General features: G+C 42.0%; 1 protein-coding gene across 6 annotated transcripts in view; it reads right to left on the reverse strand.

The window, feature by feature from the left end:
• FOXP1 (forkhead box P1) overlaps positions 1-12635 on the reverse strand; it is a 389382-nt gene that overhangs the window by 23959 nt on the left and 352788 nt on the right. For all 6 annotated transcript variants that reach the window (XM_082322181.1, XM_082322180.1, XM_082322178.1 and 3 more), the window contains 2 exons: positions 11918-12005; positions 5845-5928 (listed from right to left, as the gene is read on the reverse strand). In XM_082322181.1, the coding sequence (XP_082178307.1) occupies positions 5845-5928; positions 11918-12005 (172 nt within the window). The remainder of the gene's footprint in view (positions 1-5844; positions 5929-11917; positions 12006-12635) is intronic.

Below are 12635 nucleotides of genomic sequence, written 5' to 3' on the forward strand. Positions count from 1 at the left end.
TGAGGAAAGAGAGAACAAAAAGCTGGAACGCAGCGAGTCTGCTGCGTTTCACCTCCGACGACCATTTGCGAGCCTGAACCAACAAGTTAATGAAACACGACCTTGTCGATCGCTAGCGAAGTTTTTCCTTTTTCCGTGTTTTATTTGATGACACTCTCTCCTCTTCCAGCCAGGGTCCGATCCCTGCCGACGCCGTTACCAAACCACAAGCTAGGGTAAGGGAGGAGAGGGCTGTGCTCCCTCCGCAGACCTTCGCTGCTGCTTTCTTTGTTGCATCCATAGCGCAAAGGCTGAAAGATCGGTTGTGAATTAGAGCAGAATAACAAATTATGAATGGTGTTGGTTTTGTTGCCATCTTGAAATATTAATCTGAACGGTAAACTATTAAATCTTAATACTGGCATCAATTAGAAACGTGAAAGCGGCCCTGGATGATTGTGCAGGGCAAAGATCAGGGAGGGACCAGGCTGGGAGGGTTTCTTTTCCTGATGGAAACTCGACACGGTTTCTCCCTGTTTGCATTTTCTATTTAAAAACAAGTTACTATGATTAGAAAAGTTGTTCGCGTTGGTATTTTGCAAACAGCCTGTTTCCCACATACCGTAATTTTTGGATGAGGTATCACTGCTGTCAGAGGGGAGGGAGCCTAAGTCACAGCGTTTGCACTTTAACAAGCAAGAACCCTTGCACCGCAGTAAGGCACAACGTGGGGCAGTCTCCAAGTACGCTGGAGAGTACAGCCCTTGCACCAAAGAGTTAAATGTTTTTGTAATGTTTGTACTGGGGATGGGGGGAGGGAGGATTTCCTCCAGCCTTCAAAAAAAAAACCCACAAAACAACAAAAAACCCCAAAAACAAGAAGGGGAAAAAAAACCCCAAACAACAGAAAACCCACCAAACCCCACAAGTTTTAGGTCCTAAAGTTCTGCAAATTCAATCACTGAACATTGTTGGGTGCTTTGTTCAGTTTTCGTTTTTGAGAACATTTCCTCATACTGCTTTAACCTAATCATAAATGCCGTAATTGTTTCAGCATTCAATATCCTGCTTAGGATTTTATTATTAACCTTCCCTTTCAAGAAATAGTCATGTCTTCCTATTAAAGGTGAAGACTGAGTAATTTTCTTTTTTTTCTTTAGATATAAACAAGGCAGAGAGTAACCCTCTCCTTCACCCCGTAAAATAGATTTCCAGTAAGTGGCTCTCCCACTAGGGCTAAGTCTGATTTCTTTCTGTGTAAACATTTTACATGACAATAGTGGCTGCACATAAAAAAGCCCCTGAAACTCTTTTAAAAGAAAAAAAAAAGAAAAAAACTTATATCTATTTCTAAGTGTCACGGTGGGGCCATACCCACTGCTGCAGGGCAGTGACTCCTCTGCCATGGATGTTGCCGCTCTGGTCCCAACCGGTGCTGAGGATCTCGCTGCACTGAGTTCCTGGGACTGAAACACTCTGGAGCAGAGACTCCTTTTCTTGACACTGAGGGTGAGAGAGAAAGCTAACGCTGGGCTTAAAACTTTGTTAAATGCTGTGTCTTCCTCTCCCGTTTCAGCCTGGACACATTAGTGTATTAGATGCAGAGCCTGGCAGGCAGCAATCACTTAGCAGGTGTTGTTATTGGCAGGAATACTAAGGAAACCGAAGCTGAGGAGTGAGACTTAATGAAAACCAGTATATAAAAACAGCTTTTGTTGTGCTTGAGAATCTCTCTTTATTGCTGCATATCGTTATTTTTTCAAACTATAAAGTACGGCTACAGCAGCTAAAATGCTCAGTCATTACCTCAACAGTTAAAAGACTATTTTTTTTAATGCTTTGTTATTACAGTTGCTAAAAACAGTATTTCAAAACAATCGTAACTGTTATGGTTAGGGTAAAAAAATACATTAAAGAAGGGATATCTAACAGTGCATTTTATTTAAAGTGCCAAAAGTTTCTTTAAAAGTTTTCTGTCTATTTTTAAAAGATGGCGATAGCACTTAGTATGCAGAATTACTTGTTGGTTGATGCTTTTTCCTTTTCCTTCCCTTCCTATGAACTTCAACTTAAGTTAATCCCCCAAAAGAAAGCACATTTCCATTTCAACCTATTATGCTGATCACTAACACCAATGAAAATACCATGTAAGGGAAGGTATCTTAATAGCAAATCCAGAATGAAAATTCTTGAGAAATTGTACTGGGGTTTGTGTTGTGGGTTTGTGTTGGTTTTTTTTTTTTAACCTTGAAAAAAATTCACCTTACAAAAATATGTCACAGCGTATGCTTTCACAGACAGCTTTGTTCTCACTTTACTCAGGCCTTCAGTCTCACCAAAACAAGACATGCAGCAGTAACAGGAACAACTTTGTGTGCTCCAAGTGTTAAGCTGCGAGACACTTCCGTTTTCTTTTAAAGTGCTGCACCATTGGGCATTTTAATTATAAATTTGGACATTTCTAAAGAAAGCATTTAGCACTGCCCCAGCTCCTGATGTGGTCTCCTTCCCCAGCCCCCTCCTGCCTGCCCAGCAGCTCCTCAGGAGCCGGGGAAGAGCTGCCCTTTGCAGTACACCAGACATCAACAGCGACCTCCCTGCGTACGTACCTATCCGCCAACGATTTACGCCATCCACCACTACACTACATAAGAACATGTTTAAATCTCATTGGCTTTAATAGGACTAAAGAGCTTTATTGAACAGATGTCTTGGTGTAGTGAAACGCACGGGCCACTCCACCGCCCTTCCCAAGGTCAAAATCAGTGCAAGGAGCTAAAGCCACCCAAAGGTGGAGATGTGGTGGATGGACATGGCTAGACTGGACAAGCAATCCTTCCCTGAAGCTGGGCGAGTTTTGAATCAATGCACAACCACCAAGAACCTGGCTAGCGGTCCAACCTGTCCAAAGCCACCGCTCAAGCTGCTGCCTGAAGCCCAAACGGGAAAGATGGCACGAACGGTCAGTGTGGATTACAAATGGCACGTGGTTAACACAGATGCTCAGTCACCAATTTTACCTGCCAGTAACAAAATAGTTTAAAAACAAGCATTAAGATCCTTTAAGCAGAATAGAAACATTCCTCTGTCATGAAAAGGCTGTATTTTAAATCCCAGTTCACTGGTAAGTTTGGACTTGCAGCCGCTCTTCTCTTTAAAATCACCAATGTACCATAATATATTAATTCTAACATACACCTTGCATTAGTTATGTCGGCAAAAAAAATTAATTACTGGATGTAAAGAATACTTTGCACTGCAATAATGGTCATCAGATCTTTTTACCAAAGTCCTATCCCACTGAGTTAAAAGGACTAGGGTCTAGCACAATCTATGCAGTGCCTGTGTATTTTTTTCACTAGGAAAGCACAATTTATGCAAAACACTATACTTCTACATTTTATAATTAATTTTCAAATGCTTCACCTATACATATTTTAATAATTTCTGATTTATCAGATGGTATCTATAATAAATTTTTCTATATTTCAATAAATGAAAAGAAGGCAGTTTCAATCCAACAACAGAGTGCCACACAATATAGGCCTGTCAGGCACCAATTTTTACTTCTAACATGTAAGTTAAAGGATAAGGAATTTATAATGCTGCCTGTGAACGAAACCACTTTTCATACACAAATGTGATCTTTTTTTTTCCAAAGGGTAATACAACAGTACATTTACATAAACTAATCCAAACAATCTATGTATTTGACAATGGCAAACCTCACACAGACTGCCTATTGTTGGTTTACATCTTGGAGTTCTTTATGTTGGCTTGTAACACTGCTCTAGCTGTCAAAGGTTTGACTTGGACTCTAAATAAATGGTTATAGAAGTGCTGTGCAGCGATATTGGACTTCTTTGCAAAAGAAAACCTGCTGTGTATGAATTCAAAAGCTATTAATTTTTCAGTCAAAAATATTCATGCCTATTTCTTTTAATAAAGAAACACTGTGCTGAGCAACTGAGAGATAATGTTGACTAGTGGTACAGAATTTTCAATAGAGCAGTTAAAAATAAATTTAGTAGGAGGTCCCCAACAAAGCTATAATTTTCTGGAATGTAAAACATTTTTAATACTAATCAAGACAGCCCTTTTCCCCCTGCGTTCACCTTCTTTTTTTTCCCTTTTTTTTTTTTTCCCCCCGCTGCTCTTCCCTCTTTATTAGCTGTTAACACTAATCTTCATGGCGACACCGCCTGGTATCTCCGTAGCCTACAACACCCGCAAAAGCTTCCTGCCCTCCGCGGCTGAGCATCGATCACGAGCTGCCTTGCCAAACACTGCTCGCCTTCTTATGATTTCCTCCCGTTAGTTTTTAATCCTTCCTCCTAAGGGGCACTGCTGTTATGAAAGGCCTCAAGGCAGAGTGCTTTGAGACTCCCAGATTATTCCGCTGTTTTAATTTTTAATCCAGTAAGAGCTATAGAAACCAAACCTCCTCCCCATTCTGTTGGGTCTACATACTTTGCCAACAATGCGCTGAAGCATTTGCATTCAGGCTGAGATGGATGCGAGGAACTAGAAGAATGCTATTTTTATAGACACTGTAAGTACTTTCTACTCTAGAGGACTGGTATCCACTGGATCAAGCAATTTTCGGCATCTCAACAGCTTAAATGGAAGGGTTCATACCTACCACTCAACTCTCTCCAAGAAGGCACTGAAATTTCCCGTTGACTTTGACATCTGCTCCAGTGTTGCTGAATAGCCTACAATTTTCTGTCTAGTAGCCTCCCTATGCACTTCTGCAGCCATTTATTTCCAACTACATGGAAACTGAGAAATCCTTTTCTAGTAAAAATGGGTGCGCGAAGTGTTTAATGATTTTATGTTCTCTGTCTCTGTAATGTGTTCTGTTTCAGACATTAATTTTGTCTACCAACTGCATCTTGGCAGGCTACCATATTTGCTGGGTTAATAGTCTGACTCCTTTTTATTTCTATCACCATAAATCACACATATATGGGTGTGTGTTTGCTTTATTTATAGAAAAAAAATCAGTCAAAACAGATAAACCAATACTTTGTCATTATGCTGCATCATTGCATATTGATTAAAATTGCTAGTACTAACTATAGATTGTCAACGCTCAATTAATTTTCACACAATGACTCAAAGCAAAATCAAATAAAGCCAGTGTACCTTTAAATCTTACAAATCTTAAAATCAAGAAGCAAAGCACTCTCTCCATTTTGAATAATCATTGGAAGCTGTGAGGAACATTTTCAGCGTTAAGAGGCTAGGAGAAAACAGCAGCTGAAGAAGAGTCATTTTGGTCAGGGAACAAGATGGTGGATTCGCCTGGGTTTGGGGGTACCCAGGAGTCGCCTTGGGCTGCAAAGCCACTTGCTTCCCCCGCACTCCCTTTTTTAAAGGGCAGTCTGGGGCAGAGAAGGTTTCCCTTCTCGGTTTCAACAGCGTAAAACCTGATACTGGGTAACCACGATTATCATCAAAATGTGCAAGGTTGTCTTGCTCTTCTACTGTAAATGTCTGTCAGACAGGGAGAAAGCAAAATAAATATACTAAATATAATTTAATTACATCTCCTTCCTAACACTTCCTAAAATTTCATGCAAGTCAGATTGATGCAAAGCAACTTACAGGCTAGCACGCGAGGCCACAAAAAGGCCCAATGCATCAGCTTTAGAGCAAAACTTCTTTCAAACTCCCTGAAGAGAGGGGGACGACAAAACCTGGGTGCCCGTGGCGGTGCCTCCTGCAAAGCAGTGCTTTGCATCTCCTCACCATGACCGGCTCCGAAGCAGGCCATGCTTCGCATCATGCGCTCCGGTGGGGAACAGGAAAGAGAGGTTTGTTGTGAGGTTTTGCTTGCTTTCGGCACAGTTCGGTACTTACGGGCTGAGGGGTGGCTTTTGGTTCAGTTGACTTCACATGCAGGTGTGTCATCATGGCTTGCAGGCGCTCTTTATCTTTTGCAAGCTGAAAGGGGGGAAAAAAATATCCTCTGTTACTCATACGAATAAAACCCAGCCTCTGCTTATTCCTAATTAAACAGCTGGCACCGAGGCATGAGACAGAAGAGTTTTATTGCTGAGTAGTTTGGAAATTGTATATGGTCTATTCGTGAGGTAAAGCTAACACATGGTGCTGGGTGTCACTATTTCCCAAAGCAAAATGCATTAGTCCTCGAGTGAGAAGAGCTAGACCTGCCGGCACCAAGAGCTTCACTCTAGCCCTGACAGCTAAAAGACAACAGTGAATCATGTTTATTAACCAGCCCCACTCCAGCTCAGGAGGTGCAGCAGAAAGCAAGCAAGGCAGCAGCTCTGAGATGCGTTTGCCTCCTTTCAGACCAGAAAACAAGAGGCGCAAATGGACCGTGGCTTTTACGTCACGTACAGGCTTTGCGGCATGTGCAGCGAGCGCGGAGACAGCGGTGGTTAAACCACACGAGGCACCTCCGCGGGGCACGGCGGGCGGCCTCGGCTCTAGAAAACGTCCTGCTTTTACTTGAGAAAGTGGCACAGCCCCTCGGCAGGCCACCCTGGGCAGGCAGGCTGGGAACCTGAGCAGGGGCACCCTGAGCGTGGAGCAGGAGCAGCAGTGTGAGTTCCCAGCATCCCTTTGGCAGACGCCCGAGGGCAGCAGGGTGGGAAAGGCGTCAGGAACCGCCTCAGAGCCCTCATCCCAGGGCACAGAATGCCATAGGATTGATGTTTTCACCCTTTTTCATTGGTCACATCACGCTCAAGAGTTGGGGCAAAGCTCCTGCTCTGGATGTCTCTTGTATTTTTTGGTTGAGATCTGCACCAGGCCACAGCTGGTGTCTCAGGATCACACTGTAGGCATCCTTGGCCAGGACAGCTTCCCGATGCATTTCAACGCACTGGACAGACACTAAATCTCATTATTTTTGGAAACAAGAATTTTTTTTGTATGAGTGAATAGGACTTTTTCCAGCTGCTCTTCAAAAAAAATACAGTGGAAAGATATTAAGAAATAATACTAATGAAAAAGGGGTGTTAGTAACCTACATGCCCAACATAAAGGCTCCTGTTTCCAGCAGGACTTGGATCAGGTTCTCACAAATGATAATTTTTGCAGAGCTGAGTTTTTGCTTTAGACAAGCCAGATTCCTGATGCCAAGAGGAGAACTGTGCTCACATTCCAGCAAAACTTTAAACAACCTGCCCACCTTATCACCATCATCTGTTTGTAGCAGTAAAGTTGGGCTAAGTGTATATAAAAGGAGACTGGGTCATAAATCCCCATTCATAACCTTACAGTCAAGGTTGTCTTGCTCTTCGCAAGGCGAGGGTTTCTGACCATGCCAGAAAGGCGTCATGATGGGATAAAACTTGGCACGCGGGTTTCCAAGACAGGAATTAAATAAAGGAAAAAATGGTGTCACCACTGCGTGCTCTGGAAGTGCAAAAGCAAAAATTGCTGGGCTTTTCAAACAGCTGCTCTTTTCTTGGTCAAAAATCTCAATGGCAAGAGAGAAAACCTGACACCTACAGCAGATCTCCTGCAATCTCGTCACCAGATCTGTGCTGGACTTCACAGAAGAGCCGAAGGGCAGCGACAGGCTCTTATCACAGCACTGCAGCAGAAACTTCTCCCTCTGAGGACCTCTTCAGAGAAAGGAGAGGTCTCACCCCTTGGCCGCCGTGCTTCACACAAAACAAATTAAAACTGAGAAACAGTTGTACTCTCAGTTCAGCTCTGTTGTGCAATCTCTCATTCGTAGCAGTCGCTGGGCACACAGGCTGCTTGGCGGGGTCATTTGTGCATTAAATTTTGGTCTGCAGGCTACTGCAGAAGAACAACATCTTCTAGCCAAAGTAAATAAAAGGCAGGCACCTGAAAGCTTCCTGCCTGCACCAGCGCGGCGGCGGGAGGGAAAGGCACCCGGGCAGCACGGGGCACACCCTGCGGCGCTTCCTCCGGGCCCCCTCGGCGAAACGGAGCGGTGCACCTCCCTCCGAACGGCCGGGGTCCTTGTTTGTAGTGTTTTCACTCATCATCTTAGCAATGCTTTTAACGCCGTTTCTGGTGGATGGAGGTTATTAAAGATCCTCTCGACATTTCAGGCAGACACACGCTAGCATTTTGTCATAGTCTAGGAATTCAAACACTCACCCAGTTAGGCAGGAGTTTAAATTATGAAAAATAGAGGTCTCTCAGTTTCAAAGCACTGAAGAGAAGTGAAAAAAAATCTGAAGAATTTCTTTAAACTGTTTTTCCCTCAGGTCAGGAAGCAGTAGTGATATAAAACTAGAATGTCACTAGTAGCCCCTCCAGTCAGTGGGGTCATACAAAACAAGTCATGAGGGCTTGCTTGGCCATCGACGGGAGCAAATTCTCACTGGTGGCACTCACTGGAGTGCAGATGGTCCAGAAATGGGAATTATTAGTAGACATGCAGGAAAATGCTCTTGATCTACTGATAGTGTTCTTGGGCAAGGACTGTTCTGCCATGTACGAAAGGATCTGCTCTGTAGAGGAGGTCTGAGGCCTATAATACAGTCCCATCTGAAGCCTCATTCTTTTTTCCTATATCCATTTTGAAAGCTCTGCATGGTGGGAGTTTTCAGATGGCCACCCAGTTCTTCATGATAAGCCTGATTTCGTGAGGTTTCCCTCAGCTCTGTGGGATACAGCCATGACGTAGGTGCCTAACTGTGCTTCAACAGAAAACTGCTTCACATCCAGAGCAAGGTACATGCTTTGCAAACTTGGACACCAACACACATGCCTTGCCCTGGAGAGGTCAAATCCTAAAACTACAGAGGTAGGAAAGGCAGGAGAGGGAAGGCACAGAAAGTGCAGGCCAGAAGGGGTTCAAGGCGAGGGGGCAGCACGGAGTCTGGCGACCAAGGAGCAAGAGAGAAAGCATTAGGCACAGACGATGGAGAAATTGCACAGGAGGAAAAACAGACAGAAAATAATGGCAAGGAGCAGGAATGTGAAAATGGAAACCCAGTAAGGGCATTCAACAGGAGCAACATGGCCACATCAACAGGAAGGGGAGATCACTTCAGCAGCAGGATTTTGGACAGACCAAGGACAAAGGAGAAGGCAGCCAGTCATGGGCAATGCAAGAGACAACCAAGACGTAGCCTCTTCCCTCCCGTTGTGTGCCTAGTTAGGCTGTGCACTAGAAAGGTTTAGGACCTACTTTTCAAGAGTGGCAATGGATGCTTTAGGAAAACAGGCCCAAGCAGTGTTTTCACTACAGGGAAAATGGCCAGCTCTCTCCATTTTCTCCCATTAGGAGATACTTTTTTAAACTTATCATAGCCTTGTTGCTGTCCTGAAATGTTTTTCCACTCAAAGGTGGTGCTGCAAAATGGATGTCCCATTCCAGCTAAGAACTAGCTAAGGATAGGGATATGTTCCTGTGTTTGTGTTTTACCCAGCAGCCCAATTCTCACTATTTATAATGGCAACAAATGATCATGTCAAGATGGTTTAAACAAAGTGAAATATGAGAAGATCTCTACCTTGTCTGTGATATTTTAAGTATGTTTGTGATGGAAATGCTGAGACCAAAGCTTTGAGATACTTCTGCAAAGGGGCATTTGCAATGAAACACAAAACAGATATGACCTGTTTCTTCCAAAAAGTTCATTTAAAAATTACTTTCTTTAAAAAAACATAACACTTATCTCTGTCTACGACACTGATAAAACTATTGTGCGTAAAATAAAAAAGAGCATGAAGAAAAAAAAGAAAGGCTTGCATTTGGGTCTATCACACTCAAAGCCTGACGTGCAACCCTCAGGTGGAATCAATTTGTTAAATTCTACCCCTGCCTTGACGGGGCTGTGCATGTATGAAATGGTGCGGCACTTAGATCTTGCCATGGTGTTAGACCCTGAACAGCATGTCATAGCTCCACTGGAAGGCAAAGCTTCTCATCGGTGCTCAGCACCACAGGTCAAGTGGGAAAGTCTATGGGTTCCTCTTCTATCTAGCTCACAAAACTCAGTCGGCCACAGGGCTTGTTGTTGCCACTCTGTTGGTAACTACTCCATTGTGGGAGTATCAGGTCAATGGTCTTAGTCCAACTGCTCCTGCTACAACACATTGGGTGCTGCAGACCATGTCATTGAAAACCCTGCTATTGGGTCAGACTTTTGTTTTATCATGGTTCTGTGCAAAAATAGGTCACAGCCAGATAAACTCGGTACTGGAGGACAAATCCTCGTACATATTTAGGCAGATTTTTTTTTTTACAGTATCAGAGGACTGATACACAGGATGAAAAGAGAGGGAGAAGAGGGGAGTTACAGGTACATTTCAGAAGCAGGATCACCCTCCTCCTCCACCTATCCTTGCTGGCCAATGCATAGATGGTCTCACTCTGTTATCAACATCCCTGTCTAAATTAAGCCTCCAGTTCATCCGGTCTACTGTGCTAGTATGATTGTTAAAAACAAATCCAGAACTTTTTGGCCCTCACACCACTTTGAAATTATGTCCTTGTCTTGGGGACCTTATGCTACCTTTCCATGCAATGACTCTAAGCTAAGAAGTATTCCCCAGCACTAAATGGGCGTGAAGCTGTTACTATTAGTCACTTCTAACAATTAGTCACTGACAAATCTTTCAAAAATATTATCAAGGCCTTATGGAGAGTTGGTAACCAAGTACCATCTCTGTCCTGTCCAACTGTTAACACAGGGCATCCTCCAGTTGTTCCAGGCACAGCCATTCCCAGCAACTGCAGGAGAGAAGGATTAATGCTTTTCAAGCTGACTGTAACTGAAGAATCTAGATTTACCTTCAGCCTGAATATTACCGCATCTTGGTAAAAGATTATCTCATATCTCAGTTTACCAGGAAGACTGCAGATTTTTTTTCCCCCTAATTCCCGAGAAACTTGTTAAAATAACAGACCATTTCTCATAACATTTTCTGCAAGACTCTGATATTTTATGACTGGTAGTTTGATTTTTCTAAAACTTGTATTAAAATAGTTTATATTGCTTCAGCTAATAGTGAAAGAGTGTCATGACCAGCGTGTTCCTGAAAGTAAAATTTAGGAAATATCTATGAAAGAAAAAGGGTAATTTGTAAGATAAGAAGATAAAAGGCATTTTTTTAAAATGCTTATCTTGAAAAGTAACAACAAGAAGTTTAAGTGTGTTTTTGCTGATTTTTCTCTCCAACTATTTGAAGCTATAAATGACTTAACTCAGTAAAATTCCAAATGTAATTATCTTCTGTACTTAGCCCAAGGCTTTCCATATATCTCTACACTGCTGTCTTGCATACAAAATAGGTTTTTCAATAGCTGGTAACTATATAATGTACAACATTGTTTTAATTTCCCCTTCTTTGCTAACCTCTTGCCTACACACAGACACACTGTCAAAGCCGCCCAGCCAGAGCAGCGAGGTGCAGGGAGACAGAAAGGACTCAAAAGCATTTGGAAAGGCAGTTACACAAACAGGTCATACCTTTGCATCACATTCAATATATTCCAATTTACCCCCTTTTGGCACTTTTAAAAAAATTATTTGCTACAAACGGCAAAAAAATAATAGTAATAATAATAATACATGGAGAGTATTAGTTTATGAGAGACCACCAAACAAGCCAGGTCATGCAGCGTTTTGAAATAAACATCAACCATTTCCCCCGTGTACCAACAACTCTAAATGAAGGGGACCATATTCCGCTCGCCCCCCTCCGCCCACCCGGGTGAGTATAAAAAGCATTAGATACATACTGATGGATTTCCAATCAGTCAGCCTGTTTAAGTTTCCTATTTCTTTTCAAGTTACGGTTTAGAAAAGAGGAAATGAAGCTGCAGTTTCTTTTGACGGTTTTTAAAACTACTACAAGGTTTTGAAAGCTGGTTTTCAATCATAGGGGAAAAGCAGAACTCATTTTTTATTGCTGTCGAGAATTGGATTTGATTAATACTGAGGTAATATTAAAATAAATTTTATTTTACCTGTAGCTCTAACTGCTGTACAACCTGCATTTGTACTCTACATTGGGCTGTACTTCTATCATCCAGCGCATGCTCACTGTTGAGATGTCTGTAACAATACACAGAAAATCATTAAGTGAAATGGATAAACAAAAAGGAAAAAGTAGTTACCAGGATGAATAAGCAATCTGAATGTTATCCAGCAGGTCTTCATCAATCTGAGATTTTTAAGATCATTTTTAAATTTTTTTTTCCTCTGTCCTGCTTTGGCTTGTGTATCTTCCCATCATTCATTATATCTTAAGCACATTTTTTCAGAAGAAGGCTCATTTGTATATAAGAGAAATTTTGCAGAACAGTTGTTTTTCCTCCATTAGGTAAATGAAAGTGAGATCAAGAAATTATAGTAAAATAATTTCATATATAGTTTTGTATTACTTGACTATAAGATGCTGGATATATCTAAATGGACACATGCAATATATGAATAATTAAATCCCATAGAACCCTCACGTTTACGTGACTAAAAATAAAATAAAATACATGATTGTGTAAAGAACAAAAAAACCACATAAAATTTGGTGTATAAGTATGTGCAAAATATGTACCAATAAAAGAGAGAAAAATACGGACAGTTACTGTAAAACAAATCTTCTTCATCCAAAAGAAACAAAAAGTCATCCAGAACACTAGAACAGCTGGAATTCAAGGTTTATTGTAGTATGTGTTCTGAAAAACT

The sequence above is a fragment of the Platalea leucorodia genome, assembly GCF_965183815.1.
Source record: "Platalea leucorodia genome assembly, chromosome: 9".
In the NCBI taxonomy this organism is placed as follows: Eukaryota; Metazoa; Chordata; class Aves; order Pelecaniformes; family Threskiornithidae; genus Platalea; species Platalea leucorodia.